The sequence below is a fragment of the Caretta caretta genome, chromosome 1, assembly GCF_965140235.1.
Source record: "Caretta caretta isolate rCarCar2 chromosome 1, rCarCar1.hap1, whole genome shotgun sequence".
In the NCBI taxonomy this organism is placed as follows: Eukaryota; Metazoa; Chordata; order Testudines; family Cheloniidae; genus Caretta; species Caretta caretta.
The window spans coordinates 203579418-203604122 of NC_134206.1; the positions used below are offsets into that span (position 1 = coordinate 203579418).

The 24705-nt window shown below is 45.6% G+C and overlaps 1 protein-coding gene across 7 annotated transcripts in view; it reads right to left on the reverse strand.

Moving 5' to 3' along the window:
• LSAMP (limbic system associated membrane protein) overlaps nucleotides 1-24705 on the reverse strand; it is a 1345674-nt gene that overhangs the window by 414102 nt on the left and 906867 nt on the right. For 3 of the 7 annotated variants that reach the window (XM_075118876.1, XM_075118885.1, XM_075118883.1), the window contains exon 2: nucleotides 18758-18836. In XM_075118876.1, coding sequence (XP_074974977.1) covers nucleotides 18758-18836 — 79 coding nt within the window. Of the gene's footprint in view, nucleotides 1-18757; nucleotides 19404-24705 lie in introns of those variants that run through there. The other 4 variants (XM_075118871.1, XM_048818171.2, XM_048818189.2 and 1 more) reach the window with 4 other exon arrangements.

A 24705-nucleotide genomic window follows, 5' to 3' on the forward strand; every position in this document is an offset into this window, starting at 1 on the left:
CTCCACAGGACACACCTCTGTTTTAAAGATGAAGGCTGTTGCTATTGGCTTCGTTTTTGACAATTAGGTGCAGCTGTTAGCGTGACATCGCACTCTGTATGCTTTATAAAATATGCTTGGAATGTGAATATAATATAACTGGAATATGCTTTATGCAAAAGGTCTCTTGTAAGGCATCGTTACAAAGCCTATAATCTTCTGAGTGTGTTAATCCTATTTGTATGTATGTATCATTCTTGTATCTAAAACTAGAAATATGAAGTTAACTCTGAGGTCCTATTTTAATTATGCAAAGTGTGGGCCATTAATGGTGGCTTAGAATCTTGATGGCTCCCACTGACTAGGACAATTGGCTGTAGATGGTTTATTTACCTGCAAGCCTTCTTGTGGACCTGGGGGCCAGCCTGTGGGTAATGAAGAATGAGGTCTTACAGTGACATGTGACCATGTCACCTGACACTGAAATCCATCTTAAACCTTGTGCTTTTCCATTTAGAAGGGGGGGGGAAACCCAGAGAGTCAAAGGTGTCCCACCTTGGGCCAAAGCTATAAAAGGGGGTGGAACAAAACAAAGGGGGCCAGATATATGAAATCCCCTAGTTACTATCTGAGCTGGAACAAGGACTGTACCAGGGGAAAGGATTGGGCCCAGACTAGGAAGGAGTCTAGTCTGTGAAAGAAGCTTATTGAACGTTTCTGAGGGTGAGATTTACCCGTATTCAGTTTCTTAAATGTAATTAGGCTTAGACTTGCGTGTTTTGTTTTATTTTGCTTGGTAACTTACTTTTTATACTTAATAAAATCACTTTCGTTTATTAATTAACCTAGAGAAAGTAATTAATACCTGGGGGAACAAACAGCTGTGCACATCTCTCTATCAGTGTTATAGAGGGCGGACAATTTATGAGTTTACCCTGTATAAGCTTTATACAGAGTAAAACGGATTTATTTGGGGTTTGGATCCCACTGAGTCTCCAGGTGCTGGAGACAGGAGCACTTCTTAAGCTGTTTTCAGTTAAGTCTGCAGCTTTTGGGACGTGGTTCAGACTCTGGGTCTGTGTTGCAGCAGACTAGCATGTCTGGCTCAACAAGGCAGGATTCTGGAGTCCCAAGCTGGCTGTGGAAAATGGCTCAGAGGTAATTCCAGCATGTCAGGTGACAGCCTCAATGGGGACTCTGTGTCTGAACCCGTCACAGTTAGGATCCTAGTAAGCTGTCTATACAGCACTATATTGGGCAAATCCTGAACACTCCTAAGGTAAAAAGCTGATTATATTCTTCCATTATACCCTAGATGCTGGTTGGATGACAGAATGACAACTTGGATGGAGTTGCAATGTAATGTGGATGCAATTGGCTGGGTTGACTCCAAGATGCTCCCCTCCTCCCTACCACTTGATTGCTCTGAACTAGTATATTAATACAGAGAGATGCTACTGGAGACAAGGCATGTTAGAGGTAGCCAACTCTTTGAGTTAATAATTAATTACCAGACAGTCTCAATCACAGGACATTAACCACTTAGCCTTTTAAATAATAATAAATGGAGGGTACGTGTCTAATTAAGGGTCCGTTAAATATTTTGGAGAGATGAACACATAGGGAAAAAGAGAGAGAGTATTTACAAAGCTGAACTGGGAAACAACCTTCTGTTTGGGGGGGGGGGGGAAGGGAGGGAAGAGATGCTGTTACTATGAAAGCCCACCTTATTTTATAATGTACTGGAGTCATGGTTATCTGAAAGGACTTTGGTCTCTCTCTGATTCCACAGCTGCATATTCTTGGAAAAGGGGGGTGAGGAGGATGGTATATTGTGTACAGATGGGACTGATTTTTCCCTGTAAGCTCAGAGAGATGGACCTTGAGTTTTTGCTGCTGCTAACAAACTACCTGACTTTATTTTACATGTCCCAAAATGATCCAAATTCCATACTAAGGTAATTCTGGGTAATTTGGTCCAACAGGCATTTTCTGTACTAAGAAATACTGTAATCAGAATTGCCACTAGAAGGTGCACAAAACACTGTGGGCCAATATTCTACATTACAGAGCCTTGCCTGGATTCATTCTCCTTGGAAAAAACAACCTTCGGTGTAGTGAAGGAGTAGCTCTTTATCAGATTCTTGTTGAAATGCATGTGACCTTCCCCTTCCTCATCCCTTCCTAGGGATTATTTCAGGTCAAACATTGCCAGAATTCTTTATCTCCTGGTGACAGACATGCTTTCTACTCTAAAGGACAGTTCAGGAAATGGGGGTCACTTACATTGCCTGATAAAGCTGTTAAAACTCAAACTACTGAAGCCATATGGAAGTCAACAGAGCTACACCAGTTTACACCAGCCAAGGAGCAGGCTCGAAAGGTTTAGCTTTGGAGAAGTGTGCTTTCAATATTTCTCTATCATCACTGGCATCTCCAAATTCAATTGTCTCCAACCAGTTCCTCCCCCCTTTGTCCTTTTCTCAGTCCTGTAGAAGTCCCATGTATCTACAGACTTCAAGGGACATCCAAAAAAATTCGGATCAACAGTCTTCAGCTTTGAAAAGCCCAGGGGATATACAAGAGCTTTAGTTAACCACAAGTTTGGGTTTCACAAGGTTTTGATAACAGGTTGATTTTACTTTACTTGGACCATTTACTGGTTTTCAATCTCATCTTTCTTTTACCTTTACCACACTCTACCTTTTCCCCTGCTGACACATTTTATGGCACTGCATCCTACCTAAGATTTAAGGCATTTATGATGCTGGATGTGTCATCTTTTGAATGAGCCATATACCAAGGGTCTGACCACTTGTGATCATTAAATATCCCATGACACTTTTCAAAAGAGCAGGGTGCAAAGGCTGTTATCCTGACTGAACTCCAATTAGGTTTTATTACTACCTGCCTGCCTAAAATTCCCCCTGCAGTTTAAACTGGATACTTTCTTCTTCAGTTCTTGCCTTAAACCTTTTCCTATGTGCCATTTAATAATTGCAAGGTTTCACCTCAGAGGTGACTGCACTTGAGTGGTGGGAAAAGCAAAATGACCCTTATGTATACATATTCCTTCATTACACTATGTGGCTCTCTATTTCGAGGGTCACAGTAAGGGAATCATAATTAAAACAAAACAAGCATACGGAAGTTTAAGCAAAAAATACACCATGATGCCATGAAATAAGAGTTAAAAGCAATCAACAAATCCACAAAATTGGCCAGTGACCGAGAATAAACTAGCCTTTTTGGTTGCTAAATTACAGTTTGGGCAAGAACTACGATGCAAGGTAATGCAAAACTGAAAGAAACCATTTGAATTCCTCATGCACATTTTTTGGTTCTACACAGCTGTAGCCACTGAGGACAGAAGATCTCGGTACAACCAGCTCATTGAAAATATCTTGCTAACGTGAAAGAAAAGCAAACAATGTTAGGGTTTATAAAGATGAGGATAGATAGAAACAAATAATATTATAATGCCATTGTGCTGAAATACTGTGATCAGTTGAGATCACCCTGTTCCCAAAGATACAGCAGAATTAAAGGTGTTCAGGGACAGGTGATAAAAATGATTAGAGTCCTGGCAAGATTTCTCTATGAAGAGAAATAGAAAAGACTGGGGCTGTTTAGTTTAGAGGGCGTACAAATAAGAGGGGATATGGTTGGAGAATACAAAATAATGAATAGTGTAAAGAAGGCAAACTGGCAGCTGCTATTGACCCACTTTCTTTTAACACAAGAACGAGGGGACATTCCATAAAACTGAAACATTATATATTTAACACTGGAAAAGAAATATATTTTTTACACACTGAATAATTAATTACCTTGTGGAACTCACTGCCACAAGATATCACTGAAGCCAAGCGCTAAGAAGGATTTTAAAAAAGGATGATATTTTATATGGATAATGAGAATATCTACAGTTACTTTACATAGGACAAGAAAAAGAATAAACCCTCAAGCTTCAGAGCATAAGCAGACACCTGATTGCCTAGACAGGGAAGATACTTTCTTTACAGACTGTGTGACCAATATGGAAATTTCCTGCAATATCCTTGATTGAAATCAATATCCTTGAAAGACCTTATTGTATTAAGATTGTGCATTAGGGTGGCCAGGATTGTATGTAGCCTCTTTAGGGGGGCAATATGACAAATGTATGACCTGAGAGTTCAAAAGACTGTACTGAAAATGTGCGAGGCAAGTATGGACTTTGGGGACAATATGATTTCCTGGGAATCCTTAAGGAGAGGTTCGTGCAAATTACCCAACTCAGGTTTGCAATGTAAACACATAATGCATTGGAAAAACATGGAGTCCAAACTAGTCCTAAATGAAGCACTCTGCACTGCAGTAGCTGACAGGCATTCATCAGGCAACTAATATCTACACCCCAAAAAGGACTGTGGCCCTCCACAAATCTCACATGAGCAGATCTCATTTGAATACCCATCTGTGTTCCACACCAAGGCCTTCCATGTGGTGCTTACAGAGAGATCTTTGGCCAGCAAGCAGAGCGCAAGACTTATAGCCTCAAACCCTGAATGCAGCAACATTTGCTGATGCAAACAAGAGACCCAGCAGCAGTGTGGGCAGCCTGAGGCTGGAGTGCCGCTGAAGCAGGAGAGGTCATGCCTGCCTCAGGCAAGACAGAGCATGGCCTAAACAAGGGAAGTGGAAGGGGCTTCATCTACCCAGAGGCATTCACATGCTAATCCCTGCACACAGTCAGGGAATGGGGAGAGACTGCACTTGTAATCAGGTTCCTTTTTGCTCCTCGACATTGTATGGATTACTGTAGCAGTAAATCAAAACCAGTGGAGAGGAGGGGAGCAAAGCATTCAATCCTGGGAAAGTACATTACTCTCTTTTAGGAATGTTTTCTTCATCTTAATCTCCGTGTTGTACGTTGCAGAATCATAGCTGGCACTTGCATTTGGGAGGATATATTTATTTTCGTTTAGGTGAATTTGTCTGCTCAGCTAGGATTGATATCATCAGCTACACACAGTATTGTGTTAGTAGGTATAAAGGCAATTCCATACATACTGCTGTTCCAGCCCTGAGACCCTCCCATCCCCATAGCTCTGCCAGTGCCTCTCACTCCTGTCCTGCAGCCCCCCAGCTAGTGCAGGCCTGCCTCCCTCCTGCTTCCTCTGCCAATATACACTGCTCTGCTGATGCACCTCAGTCTTGACTCGGAGTGCTCTCTCCTACTTCAGTCCTGAGCCTATTGTGAACAGAAACTACCATTCACATCAAAGTGGGAATGCCTCTGTGATAAGGACAAGCCCAAGGAATTAGGTTCAGAGCAGAGACTCAACAAATTTGCTCCATTTTTGGCCTGGATCAAGACCTGAACCTATGGGACTCCAGAGGTGCAGTATACTAACTACTAACCCATTTTGCCAACTGAAAGTCCTCCTAGCATGTTCTGGAAGGAGGGTGGCAAACTGCAACAAGGAAGGTTTTTCCTCTTAGACACAAGGCGTTGCTACTATTTATAACAAATCCCTTCTGATTTGGAAAGAGCATACCTCCTGTCCCCAGCTGGGCATGCAGTCAAGCAGCATCTGCCCCAGTCCATGGGGAGACTCAAACCCGAAACATCTCCAATAGGTGTGTGTGCCATGCCGACTGCTAGAGAATCAAAGCTGCAGGGCAAGGGAGGGGTTGAGCGATGGGCTTATCTGAGGTTGGGGAGATGGAGAGGCAGAAGCCAGGCAAGAGGGAAGGCTAAGGGACCAAAGGGAAAGGACTGTAATTATCATGTTAGTGATTTGAGATTCCACAGATGGTTTCTCGTTAGTGTTGTTGTTGTGAAGTCCCCTGAATATGCCTTTGGAGGCGCCTTCCTGCCAAAGCCAGGCCTGGAGCTCCAGAACTCAGAGCCTTTGAGAACAAAGACACCCTTATGTTGGGGAGATGGGAATAGGAGCTGTATACAGGTAGTATAATGCACACACCCCACCACCTCTGCTAGTCTTGCAGGCATCTCCTCCCTCCTCCAGGGTTAGGTTTGGAACCAGCAATCCCTATCCCAGATTCTCATCTGGCAGCAATCCCCCTCTCCTTTCCTCCAGCCTCCTGTCTGGAAGCAACCCCTTCCCCCCCCCACCCCGCTTCACCCCAATTTCATGTCCAAGACCAAACACCTCCCGCTCCCTCCATGATTCCCCAGTCTGGAAGAAGACCCCTTCCCCCCTTCTAGTCTCCTATTGGACACCTCTTCACTCCATCCACCCCAATCTCCTGTCCAGGAGAATCTCCCTCCCAGTCTCCGCTCTAGGACCCTTCCCCCCCATCTCCTGTCCAGGGGAAGCCCCCCAGCAACTCCAAGTCTCTTGTCTCAGATAAGCCCCCTCTGCCTCCTTCTTCTCCCCGGTCTTCTTTCTGGAATAAGTCCCCTCTTCCCCCATTCTCCTGTTTGAGAGGAGACCACCACCCAGGGTGCAGTAGCAGTGAAGAAGATTGTTTTCTTGCTCGGTTAGAGCAACCAAGGAAGCTGCTTGATAGTGGGGGCTTTATCCAGCGCCCCTAGCCCTGGGCTTGGCTCACAAGAGGTGACACCAGCACAAACACAAGGCAAGAAAGAGTGGGACACAGGATTTCAGCAACACGCTCTCCAGTATCAGAAAGTGAGGGTCTTGCCTAAGAACTTCTCCAGCCTTGGTCAAGCCAAGCAGCCTGCAAATGTTTTGGGGCCTGGGCTGCCCACTCCGAGGCCTCCCACCCCACTCCGGGAGGAATGAGATAAATCAATGTGAGGCAACATCTGCCAAGGTATTGACTTTGGCTCTGGTCATGGGCTGCCAGCACTTCAGAGCTAGGAAATATTCAGCTTGATTATCTCTCACCCACCAAGAGGAAGTTTCTCTCTATGCTTAAAAATCACTGGGATGAGCCAAGGAGGAATCGATCCACTGGAGAGAAACGCTGACAAGAAAACATGAGTCAGAGACAGGGCGAGGGCAGACGATGGGCAAGCAACGGAGACAGCCTCTGGCATCTTGCCTGGCCAGGTTAGCAACGAGCCTCAGGGCCGCAAGGAGAACAGGCTGAACAGGCCCCAGAGACAACAAAGCTTTGGAGCAGGGCTCTTGGATAGATCCTTCCTCCCACCCTCCCCTTCCCCTCTCAGAAGGGCTCTTTCTTTCCTATCCCCCCATTCCTCCACCCCAAAACATCCGCTCTCCACCTTCCTCTGTCCCTCCATAGCACTGGAGCTGTTTAGCTCCTTTGTGTGTCCCTGAAAGTTCCCTTACTTGCCATCTCAGCTGAAACTTTCCCCTTTGTAAGGATCAGCCTCCGTCCCTTCCTGCAGCTCTGTGGCATATACCAGAATCCCATCCCTCTGCCAGTGAAGGGATCCATCAACACTCACATTGTACACACCCACAGCGAGGCCTGGCCCTGACTCTCTGAAAACCCTCCATTTCCTCCATCCCTTTTGGCAGTTGGGGGTTACCCTGCATTTACTCCCTTCTTTGTAGAACGCTTAGAGCTACCGACGAAAAGTGCTGTATACAAGGTTAAGTATTATTACTGCTACTACTGCGGTCCTGGCCCTTAGCCCATCTGGCCCACAGACTGATACAGCGCTGCCAGTCCCAGGTGGGAGGAAACTGAATGGGGCTCTCCATGTTACTTTGCTTGGGCACACACTTATCTGATGGTCGGACCTGCATACCCCTGACCTATACCGATACCGGAGATGGGACAGTAGGATGGGAAGGGAAGAAATATCTCAGTAAAGGTCAGTGAATTCATTTGACACAACAACCCATATGGACTTTAATCTCTGGGGTGATGGTGCTAGAGGTACTATGGGACTGAGCACTGTACTGATCTATGTGGGTGGAGGGAGGGGGGCTAGAATGGCAGACAATTGGATAGTTAGCTGGAAATGGTGAAGACTGGAAACCAGGTTTAATGCTGTTTTAGAAAGGCATCCCTAGGTAGGTTGCCTGCAGCAACTTCTGCTCCTAATTACAGGATGCCAATCTCAGATTCATCTTGAGGGTGTAAAATAAGTCAGGATCTATGCATCACCGCAAAGACTTAAAGGAACAGTGTCTCTCTCTCACACCCATACACGCATGTATACATGCACAGCGAAGTGCCACAGGGAGAATAGAAAGGAGCAACCAGCTTTGAGGAAGGCACCTGACATCTCACAAGTTGCTGTCACGAGTTTTACTATGCATCACAAGTAACATGTCACTTCTATTCCTCATGGATTAGAGAACATTCCCAGAGCCACCTCTAGCCCTGTTCTTGTGACTGAAACACTCTGGGTGAGGTGTTTGTAAGACAGCGGCTGACGATCTGCTGTTTGATTTAAGTGGCTAATAGCACAGAACCTCGAGTTCCGGAGGACCTCTGTCCCTATCACATACAGCTCAGCAGCTCCATCATATTGCAGATTAATCACTTCTCCCAGTTGGTTGCATAGCATTGGCTTCCAGCACAAGCAAAGCTAGGGGCTGATTTCCCCATCCCACCCTGGCAATGCTGCACTGACTCAGCATCTCACAGGAATGTCTGATCTCCCTCTCGAGAACTGGCCCTGGAAGGGAAAAGAAATCTCACACCCATTCTCCTTCAATTTCTAGCAGCAGGACCGCAGCAGATAAAGGAAACATCTGGCTGCGTCATTTCTCTCTCCTGACAGCAGCAGCAGTGTGAGGGCCCTCAGTGTGTGAGCTTTCAGCCTCAGTCCTTGCCTGTAACCACCCCATTAACAAATTGGCTTTCCCTCCTTTCTATTTCCATTTTGGGATCCAATTAAGAGAGAGAGTGTGAGGGAGGGGAAGAGCCCCGAGCAATGGAATGTAAAGGCATCTGAATGCATTCCTGCTGGGAAGAGAGAGCGCTTTATTGAAGAGTTGGCCCCCACTTTCCTCTGCCTTTCACCCCCTTCATATGAGTCTTTGGGACAAAGTGGCACCAGGCATTCAGCTCAGGAACAGAAAATAAATACACTGGGGATACTCAGCAGTCCCTGCCTGAATACAAAGCACTGATTGATCAGCCATCTCTACTGAGAGAGCTGAGAGCCAGCACTGTGATCTGCACCAGAGCAGCTCAGCTACTCTAACTCCAGCCACCCATTCCCCATCCCTATATACAGTCCTAGTTAATATGAGCAGGGGGGAGGGAAGTTCAAATTAGATCAGCTGAGCCAAGAGGAAGGAAGACAGAGGGTGAGAAAGGGAGGGAGGCAAGAGTAAATGGGGGTAGGAGGGAAGAGAAATTGAGACACAACGGAAAAGAGAGAGGGAGGGAGATGGAGACGGCAAGTCTCATCTATGACTGACAACTCCATCAGGCAATGTGGCTGCTGGATCAGGGAGTTTGCCAAGCAGAGGGAAGCTGGCTGTGGGTTGAGGGGGATGGAAGAGATTGTGTGTCTCCCGTTTTATAATGAACTTATCTGATCTCTCTCAATGGACAAATCTCTGGATATCTCCCTTTCCCTTTTCCTGCCCTGCTGGGAGCACAAGACAAGCAGGATGCTATCAGAGAGAAGGAGGAGAGGTTAATGGGATGCATTGTGTGCCTGCCTAACTCTAAGGCTAGGAGTTTGTGGCTACTTCAAACGATTGAGAGGAATAAGTATTAGTGGGGAGGAAAATTATGCTAAATCCCCCTCGATAGCAATGGGACTGCCACAGTGGCTGTAGTCAATGGTGATACATATTATCAGGGACAGGGGTAGCAGCAAGTGTAGGTGCTAGCTGCCCCTCCCATCCATCACTACAGGATGATTTGTCATTATTAGTGCCCACATACCGTACATGGTGCTGGGCACTGTCCACACGCATCAAAAGACATAGCCCCTACCCTGAAGGGCTCACAGTCTAAGAAGACAAGTAATATACAAAGAGTGTAAGGTAGACCATTAAAATATGCATACTTTTATATATATTATCTACATCCTGGTTTGTTTATTACATAAACACATAGCAGCTACCACCAACAACCTCTAAACCTGCCAGTTAGTAGTTGGAGAATTTCTTATAGGTGACAGAAAATAACTAGCTACCTTGTAATGGGTTAGAGATAAGTGATGCACATTTATTTAGGCTCTGATTCTGCAAAGACTTACCCTGTACTCATGTGAGTAATCCCACTAAAGTCAAATACTCTCAGTGTATAAAGTTAAGTATGTGCAAAAGTGTGTGCAGAATTGGGGTCTTAATTAACAAACACAGACACCTATGTTTATAATGTATATTCAAATGATACCTAATATTAATTAAATATTCATCAAATCCAGGAATTAAACAAATGCTTATGGTTGGATGTACATCAGCATGTGTCTGTGCATGTGAGTCTTTGCTGGTGGGGATGTGTGTCATTCTCCATGTGTCTCTCTAGGGGGTCCAGAAATTCAGAAGCCAGCCTATTACCTTACATTTACAACTGATACTGCTTGTCAGCTGTGTTTTTATCCAGTCAGCAGCACAGGAGCGAGGGCAAGAGAAAAGAGTGAACAGGGAATCCAATCAATGTAGCCAAAATCGGTTACTTCAAAGAAGAAGAAGAGGAGCTGAAGTGCTCAAGGATGATGGGCTGTGAGTGTCTGAGTCATGCAGCTCTTGCGGGCTCATCGGTTCTAGAAATGAAATGGCTGTGCAAGATGTTCCCGGGGAAAGGAAGATGATGGAGGAGAGGAGGGTGACACTCTAAATAGGTTGCCTTGGATGCAGGAGCTGCATGGATGGAGGAGCTGCAGCGGTCAGAGGTTCCTTGACCTGCTGTCTGGAACGATAATGCAGCTGAGAGCTCAACAGCCCAGATAAATCTGCTGGGCTGACCGACAGAACTGGAGGGGAACAGAATCTGTCTGCGAAGTGGCAGGGGGCTGCAGAAGGAACGTCTCCATTTAATAAGCAAACTACAGGCTAATGGAATAGCAGATGAAAATACTGAGGGAGCCTGAGCATTCCAACCCCACCTTCTCCACCCAAACCCCAACCCTAGGCACTTAAAACCTTCCCATCCGTCTAACTGCAAGAATTGCTAATAAACCCATCTGCTCTGAGATGCCTAACAGACACCCACCAGGTTGTGTCTCCCCCAAGCCTCCTGCTATTGGGACATGGGGATTCAAATCACTCCCTAATGTCAGGCACCAATAAACTACCAAGCTAGCTGACTCTGAGTTCTATCAACTGACCCAAGCCCTTCTGTAACTTTTGCCAGAGCTGAGCGAATAATTCGCAGGGAACAATCACTCAGTGAACTCGGCTTCCTTTTGTGCTTGTCCACCAATGGGCAGATGGTGATTTTCTCAAATTGATTCGCTATCTGAATTCACTCAGTGAGTTGATTTTGTTTTGTTTTGTTGTTATTGTTTTGCAAGGGCTTAAATTCACAAACACTTTGCTTAGCTGAGATTGGTGAAATAAGTCATATGCTTTTGTTTCTGTCCCCTGACTGGAGGAGTGTAATAACTCTTAAAGGGCCTGATCCCTATACCACTGAATCAATGGAAAGATTCCCACTGATTTCATTGGACTTGGGATCAGGCTCATTGTCTGGAGAAGGGTGTGAAGAAGTGCCTGGAGCTTTGTTACTGTCCTGATAAGGGAGCAGTTTAGGAAGAGGGAACAGATAAGGATTTTAGAACATTTTAACCTTTCTTTTTCTGTCCTGAATAGACCTTGCCTGAGATATCATTCCTAGAAAAATAAGGCTGCTGTAAGATTGATTGGCTGGGTATAGAATTTAAAGGTAATTTTCTCTTGTCACATTCACATAAAGTAATGTGGTTCAAGGTGCAATCAGATTCACATCTGGCTTGTTTAACTGCCTTTGCAATGGTGTCTGGTGAGGAGTTACGGGAAACATCATCTCCCACTGCTTCCCCAAGCGATGTCCCACATAAAATATATCAGGTGCATTGCATTCTCTAGCCCGTGTCATGAACAGTCACTGACACGAAGTAATTACATATGTGCATGTGCGAGAATGTGTGCGCATAATACACACATACACACACACACAGTCCCAGCTGCAGAGGGTGCAGTCAGATTCTCATTTGCTCATCTTCTGGTCTGTTTAAAATTTGCTTTCCATGAACATCAGGACAAGTAAAACCCAGCTGCTGAAATATTCCCAGGGAGGAAAAAACATGCTCTCACACAAAAGCAGCACAGCTGCAGCCAAAGTGAATCCATTTTTAAATTCAAGAAAATATTCATGGACCATTTTTTCTGCTCTTTGCCTAAGCTTTAACATTTGGAGTATGGCACCGAAGCACAGGCTGTGTGTTACAGGCACAGTATGTCACTGACTAGTCCCCCTTGCCTTGAGTTCTACATTCACACTGTATCACTGAGGAGCCATGGTCCCCTAGCTTTGAGTCATATATTTATGGTATACCACTGCACAGTTACTGTCTCCTCGCCCTGCGTTATAGCCACAGCAAACGAATGAAGCAGCAACCATCATTATGTTTTACATACATCACATTCTTATGTAACAAAGGCATTGCTCTTCTGCACAGCTGAAGGCAAAAGCAATGGCAAATAAGAAAAGCCCTTGTTTTTAAGCTGCTCTAGGGTATCAGACCTCCTGCTTCTCCTGTGACTTCTCCCTCCAATCCTCCCTTTCTTCTCTTGCCCCCTTCATTGGTTTCTTTCCCTGAGCTTCCTAAGCCAGCTCACACAAGCAAGGAAATATGCTACAGCATGGAAGGGAGATTCAGTTGAAGCTCTAAGACAAGAGTGGAGTGCACTGCCTCTTCCTCAACCATAAATACAGCTGAGACTACGACTGGGTAATTGGCTAAGTGCCTTGTCAGTTTAATAACAGAGAAAGAGATGGGGGTGGCAGGGGAGGGGGAGAGATTGGTATTTACTATTCAAAGCCGTGGATGCTGCCTGCCAGTGGATTTCAACGTGGGTTTTGTTTGCTCCGAGAGGAAAGAAAGTGAATGGACACAGAGTTCTGAACTGGGGTCTCCCTTGCCCGGCTCTCACACAAGAGTGGAAGAGCAGAGCAGGAGAGAGGGAGTTGGAAAAGAACAGGACTAACATAGACGCCATGCAGTTGTATTGGAGTCCCTGGTTAGACTGTAGCTGTGCTCCCCAACAGTTAAACACTGACATATCCTAGGCTAAAGTACCATCTCTGATACATAATGAGGCTCAGCAGAATCATGCATTAACACCATCACGGAGAGTTGTGGCACCAGGGCTTCCAACATGGCTGCCTTGTAGTGTAGATGTGGACCTTGGAAACAGGACTGATGGGAACTGTCACACTGCAAAGGGATTCCACCCAAAGAGGTCTTCTCTCTCATGTTCACCAGCTGGGGGGTGACTTCTGGGTATAGAGTTTAAAGGTAATTTTCTCTTGTCACATTCATAGAAAGACATGTGGTTCAAGGAGCGATCAGATTCACAGGTTTAATATAAAGTTAACCCTTCCCACTCTCACTGAGCTGCTACAGAAAAGAAAAAAAACCACATTATATATCTTGATACTGCTGGGGAAACTGAGGCACAGAGCGGGGCTGTGAAATACCGAGAGTTGCAGAGTGTATTACATCAGTGGCAAAGCCAGGAATACAGACCAAGCAGTTCTAGTTTTTCCTCTCCAGCTCTGCCCACTAATCAGCACTGTCTCTCAGACAATACTAATGGCAACATTAATAAGCATACGTGCACTCACCCAAGTACACACACAATCCCATACACAAATGGAGACGAGCAAACACAGCCCATTTTAAATAGGCACATGTACACAGATATATACTGTACACACAAATGCACGCAGGCGCTGACATATAGAAACACTTTAGAATGTCACACAAATGTACTATTTAAAAGCATAAGTGGAATTCAACCATAGCTTAAATGGGTGTAACTCCATTGATTTCAGTGGATCTATGCCTTCAGAGCCAGGGCTAAATGTATCCCCTTTGCTACAGTCTGCACAGTGCCTAGCACAAAGGAGCTCTTGTCCACGGCTGGGGCTTCTAGGCGCCACTGTGAAAATAATATAGTATATTGGTGACACAGATTATTTTGAAATAGTTGTTTTCTGGGGAGAGGTGAAATGTACCTTTATTAGTTATTATTACTTACCAAAAAACCCAGACATGTGAGATGTGCCTCAAGCATGGATCAGATTTAGCTGAAAATCACACTTGCGTGTCTCATATCAGAGGACAGTAAACACAAAAACTAAATAAACTTCTGACTTCATCTTTGTGGCCTCCTATTGCCCTTACTCATAGGGAGCATGAGGCTTTGCAAATCTGAGTGAATTTTGATGGACAGGCAAAGGCAAGGCACCCAGAATAGGAATGCCTAAATTAATTCCAGGACCAAACCCACCGAAGCCAATCCAGTTACAACAGATGTGAATGGGCGTTGTCACTATCAGAACCAGCCCCCTATGTATCTGGGTTTAAAAAGCAGTATATTCAATACATACTTGAAAACATTATAGTTAGAAACCATAGCTCCAAGTAACTTCAATTTAATTCAAGGCAAGGGGAGCAGAAGAGATATGGGCTCAGAGACACTCCAGGTAACTCTTACTGCTATATAAATTTTAATGCCAACTAAGCAGGAAAACATATGGCATTTAGCTGCAAACTGAAGTGCATGTGAAGACCCAGGGGAGGAGGTTAAAGCAACAGTCTGACGCAGTCTCTCCTCCTCCACTTTCTTGAACATAAGTTATATGTATAAACACCATATGTATATCAATACAACTTCCTTTTCATATTCCCCATTGAAGCCTTGTTTGTGATCTGTTACACCCCAGTTCCTGGGCAAATACATATTTCACGATGGCCCCTGCCACCACTGGGCATATATATTTTGTGAGCCCTCTAGCCTCCAGAAAAGTACATCTTGTGATTCTCCTGATCACCAGGCATACATTTTGTGACACCAACTGCTGCCATGCCTATATATTTTGCAGCATCCCTCCATCCCTGTGCACACACACGTACATAAACACACACACACACACACCACAAACCCTTATATACCTGTATACACACATACACAGTAGTCATATTGTAGTAAAGATACACACAAAATATTAGCAGAAGTATAGTTTGTTCTTCTGCAACAGATCCTGATATGCTTATCTCTCTCTGTTTGCCCACTCTACCTGACACCAAGGCCTTGTAAAAACTAGAGAGGAAGATGACCTGATAGGTCTTCCAGCCAATTCCCTGCCAAAGCAAATCAAGACATACTAATGAAAACTCTGGTCTGTTGCATTTTTTTGGCTGATTGTATTAACTGGTTGAGAGGCAATGTGGTACAGTAGATAGGACCCTAGAGAGAATTTTATTCCACGACTGGTTGTGTGACCCTGGGGAAGTCACTTCACCTCTTTGTGCCTCTATTTCACCTCCCATCCTATATCTGTGTTATCTAAAAGATTAAAAACTCTATGGAACAGGGATTGTCTCTTACTCTACACAGCACCTTGGATTCCTGAAGTGCTGCCATAATACAAATAATAATGATTATGATTTTACTGTCAGGACTATATTAATATGCTACTTTACACCCCTGAATAGATCTATAGTCATTTCTAGCAAAGAGCTCAGCTCAGTGCTTCCTGTTATAAATCATATGCTAATTCTACCTGTAATCTAAACAGCTTTTACTTTTCTTTTTTCCAGATTGCATAGAACATAAACTTTGTTTTGATGCCATGTTAGTGTTCTGCTTGAGGGGCTTTATCCATAAGCATTGCTGCAAATGCAGGATATCAATAACATATCTTAAGGCCAAAAACGTAGAGTTTGAGTAAACTGCTTATATTACAGGATCACATATACAGAACTGTAATTATTGCTGGAAATGTGATTGTAGCTGCTCTTTTGACACACATATAACTTTCAGAAATCAACTGCCCTTTGGGCTGAAATTTCCAATATCCATAATCACACTAAACTTGAGTATTTTTTTTTAAACATTTGGTCAAATTGGAAATTGGCCATTTATTCAGAAGTTGGATCAAATTTTGTATTTTTCAGTAATAAGAAAAAAAAATTGGATTTTGATTTATGTGCTTGGAAACACTCGAGAATAGTGGGCTTGATTCTGCAGTCTGCTAGGTCCTGATCCTCCAAGCAACTGAACATCTTCTGGGAGGTGTTTAGGAGCCTAATCTCTCTGTGAAGTCACTGGGAGTCAAAGGCACATAGTACCACCTCAATGGTACTCAGGAATCAGCTTTTGAGACTGGTGTAAATTGGGAGTACTTCTGGGGACCTGACTGGACTTCTCTGCTGTAACTGAGCATAATTCACCCAATGGAGTTAGACCAGGGATGAACTTGGCCAATTTTGTGTTCAGCTGATGACGTGATGGGCATCAGAAAAATGACTAAGGGTTAAGTTCACCCCTGTGCAGGAGGCCAGCATGAGGTTTGGGTAACTCTTCTACTCTTGTTATCATTGGTGGAGCTGCACCAGAAAGAGTATTATGATGAGAGCATTTTAAATTAATGGTAGTGTAGACAAGGCCACAGGCACACCAGCAATGGAAGGATCTCTTGAAATGAGACCCTTCATGCAGAAGTGGGGAGGAGACAGTGGGGGGAAGCAACAAATAGGTCCTTGGTGTAATGCTGGGAGGATGAAATGTCATCCCAGATCACACAGACACTTAAGACCACTGGAAAGGATGCTTTTTACCATCCCAACCCCAAGTGGCAGCCCTGGTTCCTAACCAATCAAGTTTTCCCCATTCCTCTCAGGCATGGAGTGAAATGACATAAGGAAGGTGGTAGTAAGCCATCCCTAGTAGAATTGTTCATCTTAAGGAACCAACACCACACAGCCTGTCAGATCTCTTTAAAGAGCCAAGGAAGACTGGCTGAGGAAGCGAGCGCATGTATGTTGTCCACAATTACTTCTGACAGAGATCCATCAATCCAGGATCATCATCTTGCTTGGGGCAAGTAACAAAGCTTGGAGATACAGAGCTTGTGTGAGCGTGTAACTTACTGCACATCTGGCTCACACAGCTGGATCACTTTGAGTGTCTGGCACAACACTAGCAACCACACACTCCCTTCACATGCCTGAGACGCTCTCATACGTATCCTTATTCAGATCACACTGACAAACCCTCACGCATGGCAGTTACAAATACCACCTCAATGATACACACATTCTACTCCGCTGCAAATGCAGTTTTAATACAAAGCATCTCGATAAACTCCAGTGCTGCACGGTTAAGTGAGAAATAGAAATCCAATGACCGGGGTGGTCAAGTGAGCTTAAATAGCTTGGTTACTGCCATATGTTCTGAGCACATCCAACAAACACTGTCCCCTGCTGCTCATCGAAAGTGGTGAGCGGTGGAATAAACCTGCATTAAAAAATTGCAGCATAGAAGTAGGGTGGGGAGTCCTGCTGAAAAGGGTTAATGAAATGTACGAATCCCCACAGAGTGGAAGGAGGGAAGAGGACTCTGGAGTCAGATGCAGCAATCATTGTTAGGTGTTTTCCATGTTGCGTCTAAACCCTTCCATCATGAACGCGAGGCGGATGAATTACTCTGCAAATCCTATTACTCCATGTGGATAAACCTTACATGCAAGTTAACGAGTCTGGAGAGCCAGGGAATGAAATCTGCTGAAAGGATAGTCCAGGATCAAAACAACCCAACACACAAGCAATGAGAGAAGGAAGGAACAAACACACACATACTCCCCCCTTATTTCCTAACATCTTCCCTACGCACATACTCCTCCATCACTAAAGGGAGAAATGCGGGGCACAGCAGATCATGTAGCAGGACACTTAGTGACATCTAGTAGGATTTATTTCAGAGGAAGAGCAAGAAACTTTGCTGCTGCAGTTAGCTTTGCTAGGGAATTGCTCCCTAGATGCTCCAGGGTTTGTGCACTATCAGCTACTCACAAAGCTTACAGACTTATTTTAGATTGTGTCCAGTACTTTTACTGCCATAATATAAAGTGCGTGCATACGCACACCCACACCCACACCCTTACTTTGTCCAGTAGGGGAAGTTACAGTAGGTAAGTTGGGTAAAAGTAGGATTTGAAAAGGAGCTTGTGGGAGATAGTTTATTTTATTTTAGTTATGTGGGACATTGGTTTGTTCAAAGCCCAGATAGCCTGGGAAAGACCCTTACAAAGCCTCCATAGGGATCAGTTAATCTTAGCTCTGCACAATACTAGAGAATCATCCTTCCCATGCAACAATACCCCCATGAGAACCATTAGTGCATGTATATACAGTATAGACCCATTTCCTTGGCTATGAAAGGCAGTCAATACAGTGACCAGAGACATAACTCAGACGGATCTCAGAGTTGGAACCCTCTTTATTTCGCCAGCCCTTAAAATGAGAAACCCCAATGGATTAAACAAATAAGAGTCATACCTTCCAAAAGGAGGATCTCATATCAGATTTCTGGAAACAAAGTGGATAAAGTTTTGCATAGGAGCAAAATGGAGTATCAAGAGAGCAGTTGAACATCTGGCAAGCTCAGCTGGACCCCTTTCAATTTATCCATTGATACTGCGGGTCCAGCAAAACACACACGTGCATGAGCGCTGTCTAGCATGAGCACATTTTCCTTTTCCCAATAAAATCCTTCTTCTCTGGGGGGGGAGGGGGTCAGAAGCTTTTGGGTGACATTAAGGTACAGAAATACACATGCACACAGCCCCAACGCTAACAGCAATCACTACTGCAGTTCAGGGGGTAAAACAACACACACACAAAAAAGTTGGCAAAATGCCCTACCTGAGGATGGCCGTATCCCCCTGCCTCACGGTGATGTTATCGGTGCCTCGGGTAAAATCCAAGCTGCGGACTGGCAGCCCTGTAGGGAGAAGGCAAAGCAATCTCAGTAGGACCAACGGTAATTGTTTCCGATCAGGCTGAGCCCTTCCTCCCATGGTTGGGCTGGTTGAGTTTCAGTGTATGTACTCGTCTCTCTCTGCACGTGTATATGGCTAGATAGAGAGCTAGAGAGCTGTATGTGAAAACACAGTAAAAATAATGTACAACTCTGTCTCTGCTGGAGAACCCCAGGAAGAGGTGATTTTGCAGTCTCTTAGCTGCCACTTTCTCTCGGTCTTTTCAGTCTTGTGCTGACTTAGCTAAAATAATTTTTTCCAAAAAAAGTCTGACCAAAAGTCTCCAACAAAAAAGAAGGGGATGGGGTGCTTGGGGAAGAGATCAAAACAAAGCAAGAGGAAAAAAAAGCAGACGTAAAAAAATAATTAAACCTGTCTGGAGTGATGGTTAAAAAACGAAAATGAAAAAGAAGAGTCCTGTGTGCTTCCCCTCCGCGTGTGGATGCTCCTGCGAGTGGCTGTGCAGTCTCTGAGCGCTGAGCTCCCTTCCTAACCCACTTTCCCAGGCGGAGTGAGGCAAGGAGGGGAGGGAGGGAGCTTTACTCGTGAAACAGAAGCTCAGCACTACAGCAGGAGCACGCGGGGAAGGGGGGGGGAGGGGAGCCCTGAGCAGCAGCATCTCCTCACCCGCCACTTCCCCCCCTCCCACCCCAGCACACACCCCCTATCCCCTGCCTCTCCACACAACTGCCCCCTTCAGCAGAAGCCAGCCCTGATCAAAGCCTGATGCTCCTTTAGGTTGTCACGACAACAGCTTCATCTGAGGCCTGGCCGATTCCTTCAGACGAGGGACTTGGGTGTTTAGAAAGAGACCTAAGTTAGGGAAGTATGGGACTGGGCAGGAGGGGGGATAAAGGGGGCTGGAGAAAAGGGGGATGAGAATGGAAAAAAGTGAAGAAGAGGAGATTGGAAAGGAAAGATGAGCGAGAGGGTGGAGGGCATTGGAAAAAGGAGGATGGGGGAGGAGGCTGGAGAAGCATGGATAAAGAGAAAGAAGGCAGTAAGGATGGGAAGGGGGGATGAGAAAGGGAGCAGTGGGAAAGGGGGGGATAAGGGGAAGAAAGGAGTCTGGAACACAGGGATGAGAGAGGAAGAGGGCAGGGAGTCTGGAAAAGGGGAAGGAGAACAGGGAGCTGAAAAAGGAAGACAGAATGAGAGAGAGATGCTGGAAAGGGGGCAGGGAGGAAAGGAAGGAAGGGAGAAAGATACAGGGAATATTAAAAAGAAGGCTAGAAAGGGGGAGAAAGAACTTGGCAGTGTGGCCTGAAATCAGAAGCTAGTTGATTTAAAGGAACATTCTTGGCAACTGACTTTTCAGGCTAAATCTTGCTTTTTCCCCTCTTTCTCTTTCCCACACCAGATAAACAGTCCCCCCGCCCCCGGCCTTTGAGGGATGAACTGGAGACAATGCTTGTATTGAGTTGCCGGCAATGTGAATACTCAGTCTGTCCTCCCCGAATGTCAGCACTGGCAGCTGGGCCCTGATCCCTGCAGCAGCTTTGCCAACCCGAGGAACACTCCCTTAGCTCACATACTATCACCATCACAAGAGACAGGAGATTAAATTAATGGAGAGGAATAGCCGTATGTTTTACTGCTGATGCCTGCCTTCCTCCCTGCACAGAGGAGGGATGGAAAGAACTGCTCCTAGGGATGGCTGGCCAGTTCCGTTGCACATGTAACCCGCTCAGTGGCTAATGCACTGAGGTTGGGGGGGCAGCGGCAATGAAGGGTGAAATTGAAGGGGTGATAAGAGGAAAGCAGGTAACCAAAGGGTCTGAAGAGCAGCCTGGCTGTCAGTTGCTGCCCCATTCAGTCCCATTGCCAGGGGAGGAGCAGTAATCGGTGCCCTGTATGTTTTCTGTTCCCAAGAGTCAGACTTCTGGATACTTACGGAGGACAAGGGGGACCCAAGGCCTAACTTTCCTGGCACTAGGGAATAAGGGCCTAGGCCCCTGACAGCGGATACAGCTTTGGCGGCAGCAGCAGCAGCGACTAGCTCTTTGTAGTTAAGCAAGGAGATGAGAGAGACTGAGAATTCGTCTGGGAGAACTTAAGGGAAATGGGACCAACAAGGGGAAGCTACAAGAAACCAAAGGGTTAAGCCAATACATTGAGAACTAATGCTTTCAAGCTGCTGCAGCAAGGGGCTGGCTCTACTAGGGCACTGCTGAGAGAAGGCCTAGACCACTGGACTCTCATCAAATCTTACCCTAGTCCGGCAAAAGACCCTGATGGTGCTGAAAAAGAACTGTCCAGAAAGCTTCAATTCAGAGGCTGCTACCCCCAAGGCACTTCTGTGAGGAAGCTCACACTGCTGGTGTCTCAGCTGCCATGGGCAGAGCACTGCCGCAAGGAAGCTTACCCAGCCGGCATTGACCTGGGCATGGTTGTGAGGATGCTTACTGTTGTGGTGAGAGCAGGCACAGTAATGAAGTTGACTATAGTGGAATTGATTGCTTCGCGCCAAGAAGCCAGGAGTGTGATATACCCCCCCCTTTTTTTTTTAAACAGGGTCTCCCATATGCATTTCATTTACATTTAATAAGCGCTATTGTATGTCAATTAAATGCCAGTGGAGTAAGGAAAACATATTTGCTGAAGATTAACAATTATGCAAAGTGAGGAGCATCTGCCACACAATGCTAACGCTCACTAAATATTTTCTTTTCTCAGTGTATTTACCTAGACAAAAATATCTATTCCATTAAATCTAAATTTAATGCCTAGTTAAATATATTTAGGGTGCACTTCATGGAGTGTGGCATCAATATGGTTTATAGAGAGAATGATGGAGGGGGCATCAGTAAGAGCAAAGGAAATAAATCATTCTCAGGGCTCACGTGACATCCCAAATCCCCATAGATTAAAAATTGAGAGGAGAGGGGGCCCCCCCATCATGGACAGAGAAAGAACCAAGACCATCCAAAGGTTCTGGTCACCTCAGGGACTCTGAGAGCGGAAGTCAAATCCCCTTGCAACCCCCAACCTCTCCCCGGAGACGGAACTGCATGGGCAATAATGGAGGAGGACTGCAGGGAGAGACCAGTTCCCCCGAAATGAAACTGCAAGAGAAAGAATGACTGGGAACTCTCATTTTCCCATGTATTTATATAGTGCCTACCTCAACTGTCCCAGTCCTGATTGGGGCCTCTGGGCAATACCATCATGTAACTATTTAATAATCATCATAATAAACTGCAAGATGGGGAAGAAATTCACTCCAGGGTCTCAAACTCTGAAACATGTAATCCCTCAAGGCTGGTCAGTTTTATTCATTATTATAGGTAAATGGATGCAAGAGAGAGGGACAGAAACAACCAAACAACCTGGAACCATACATAAAAAATCTCAGAGAGAGCCTCATGATTAAAATATATCACAGTCATTTTGTTTTCCCCAATAGAAATACTCTCTGGACCCATCTCCCCCTGCTGGAAGCAGATAAAGAAACAATACAAAATCTTGAGGGAAATTTCATACAATCAGTGCACAGACACCACAAATCTGCCTTAGCATCTTTTAAAACTATTTCCTAGCACTTATGAAAGGTGCAGGATTCACAGTCCCAGACTCCAAAATTTTGTCAGCTTACAGTACAGGTATGGCACAGGCAGGGCAGGGCCGCTTCTCTCACACTATTCCTGCCAATGCCCTCAACAGTGATCCGGCAGGACCGTTGCTTGGGCCTGGTCAACACTACAAAGTTAGGTCAACATAAGCCTCCTGGCACCAACCTAGTTGTGTGTGTATCCACACTTAAATTTGCCTCCCACCGGTGTAAGCGCCCCATTACAGCGATGCAGTAACACCACCTCCTTGAGCGATGTAGAGCCATGGTCAATGTACTGAAGTCAATGGAGCGTGAGTGTAGACACTGCATTACTTATGTCAAATCCAGCAGTCCTCCAATAGCTGTCCCACAATGCCCCACATTGACTGCTGTGGTCACAACTGTGAACTTCATTGCCCAGGAGTCATGTAGATCAGAAAGCCCCTATACCTTTTAAAGCCCCAGGAATTTCTGAAATGCCTTTTCCAGATTGTCCAGCTTGGCGAGCACACCTAGCAGCTCTCCACTGATGCATACAAATGCCCAAATGACCATGCCAAAACACACTCCAATTGTGCTGTGGCCAGGAGTAGAAAGGAGATATTGCATCTCCTTGGTCTGTGGGGAGAGGAGGCTGAGCAAGCAGAGTTACATATCAGTCATTGAAATGTGGACACCTATGAGTAGATTGCCTGGGGGATAGAGGAGAAGGGGTACAACAGAGCCCAGCAGCAGCATGTGAAAGCAAAGGAACTGCAGCAGGCATATCAGAAGACTGGGGAGGCAAACAGTCAATCTGGGTGCTAAGCTGCACAACTGCCACTTTTACAAAGAGCTGCTTACTTGGCAGAAACCCCACCATCATCCTGCAAAACACTGTGGATACTTCTGAGGAGCCCGAGTCACAGGCCTGGCACAAACAGCAAGAGTGAGGAGAATGTGGAGGATGACAAGGAGGAAAATGATGAGAAGGAAGATGGGAGACATGTGACCGGGGGGCGGGGGGGGGGTCCAGCTATGCTGCAAGCCAGGACCTGTTTGAGATACCACCACAGTCCAGTCAGTCAAGCATAGGTGAGCCTGATTCAGGGAAAGGATCCTTGTGTAAGTGTGTACATTTATTTCCCATTACAATGGGACATGGCTTTCGACTTTTCATTGATTTATTTGTGCTAGAAGGGGTAGCAGTACAATAAAACAGAGGTAGAGTTGTTATCTGCTTTTCATTGCCTTGTCATGGGGTAGGGTGTGTGTGGCATGCAGAGCAGTTTGTTTATGTACACAGGCACGTCCTTTGAATTCTCCTGAAAAATCTGGATGAAACTTCCATGGAGGTACTGTGCAGTCCTCTCCCAAAGGTTTCTAGGGATGGCAGCCTTATTTCTTCCTCTGCGGTAGGACACTTTCCCATGCCACTCAGCAATAACTTTGGCAGGCACTATTTCAGTACGCAGGCTAGCAGCATACAGGCCCAAGCAGCTTTGGGACGCTAGCAGCAGCTGTGCTCTCTGTGCCTTTGTTATCCTCAGGAGTGAGATAACAGCTAAAATCACCACTGGCTGTGGAAAACGGTGCCAGTATTCAGTGCTGTCGGCCTCTACTCATAGTTTCATGCAACTCAGCAATTCTCTCCTCATTTCCCTCACACCTGGTGGGCCACATTCACCATGGCTGGCGCTGTGAGTGGCACCCTGCACAAGCACGCCAAAGCAGAAGTGTCAATGAGCGTGTCTTAATGCTTTCAGGGAGCAAGGGAAGGGAGTGAACCTTAACTGTCACTCTCCATTGTGACTATACTGACTCTGGTGCATGTTTAATCTGCAGCTGCTGCCATTGCGGCCTTCAGGTGTACCTCCTCCACACCTATGCAATTCCTGAGCCAGATAAACAGGAGAAAGATGACGACTCAGGCTGACATATTGAGAGAGATCTTGCAAGCCAGCACTGCATCAGACTGTGAGCAAAGGGCCTGGAGGATGAACATTGCAGACGGCCTGGAGAAGGAAAGAGCGAATAGGAGAAAGGCCCAGGAATCCCAGCAGAAAAAGGAGAGGGAGGTGCACCGGGACATAATGGGGCTTCTTTGGCAGCAAACAGCAGACTGATGCTACAGACTCTTGTGAGCCGACAGGTTCAACAATCCAGGTTCATCTCCTTTTACAGTCCACAGAGAACTCCAGTCTAGGGCCTCCCTACATCACCCCCTTAACATTCTATGTGAGGGTATCATGGGGTGCATCCTTACCCCTATTATTCCACCCCACAGGGCATTAAGGACA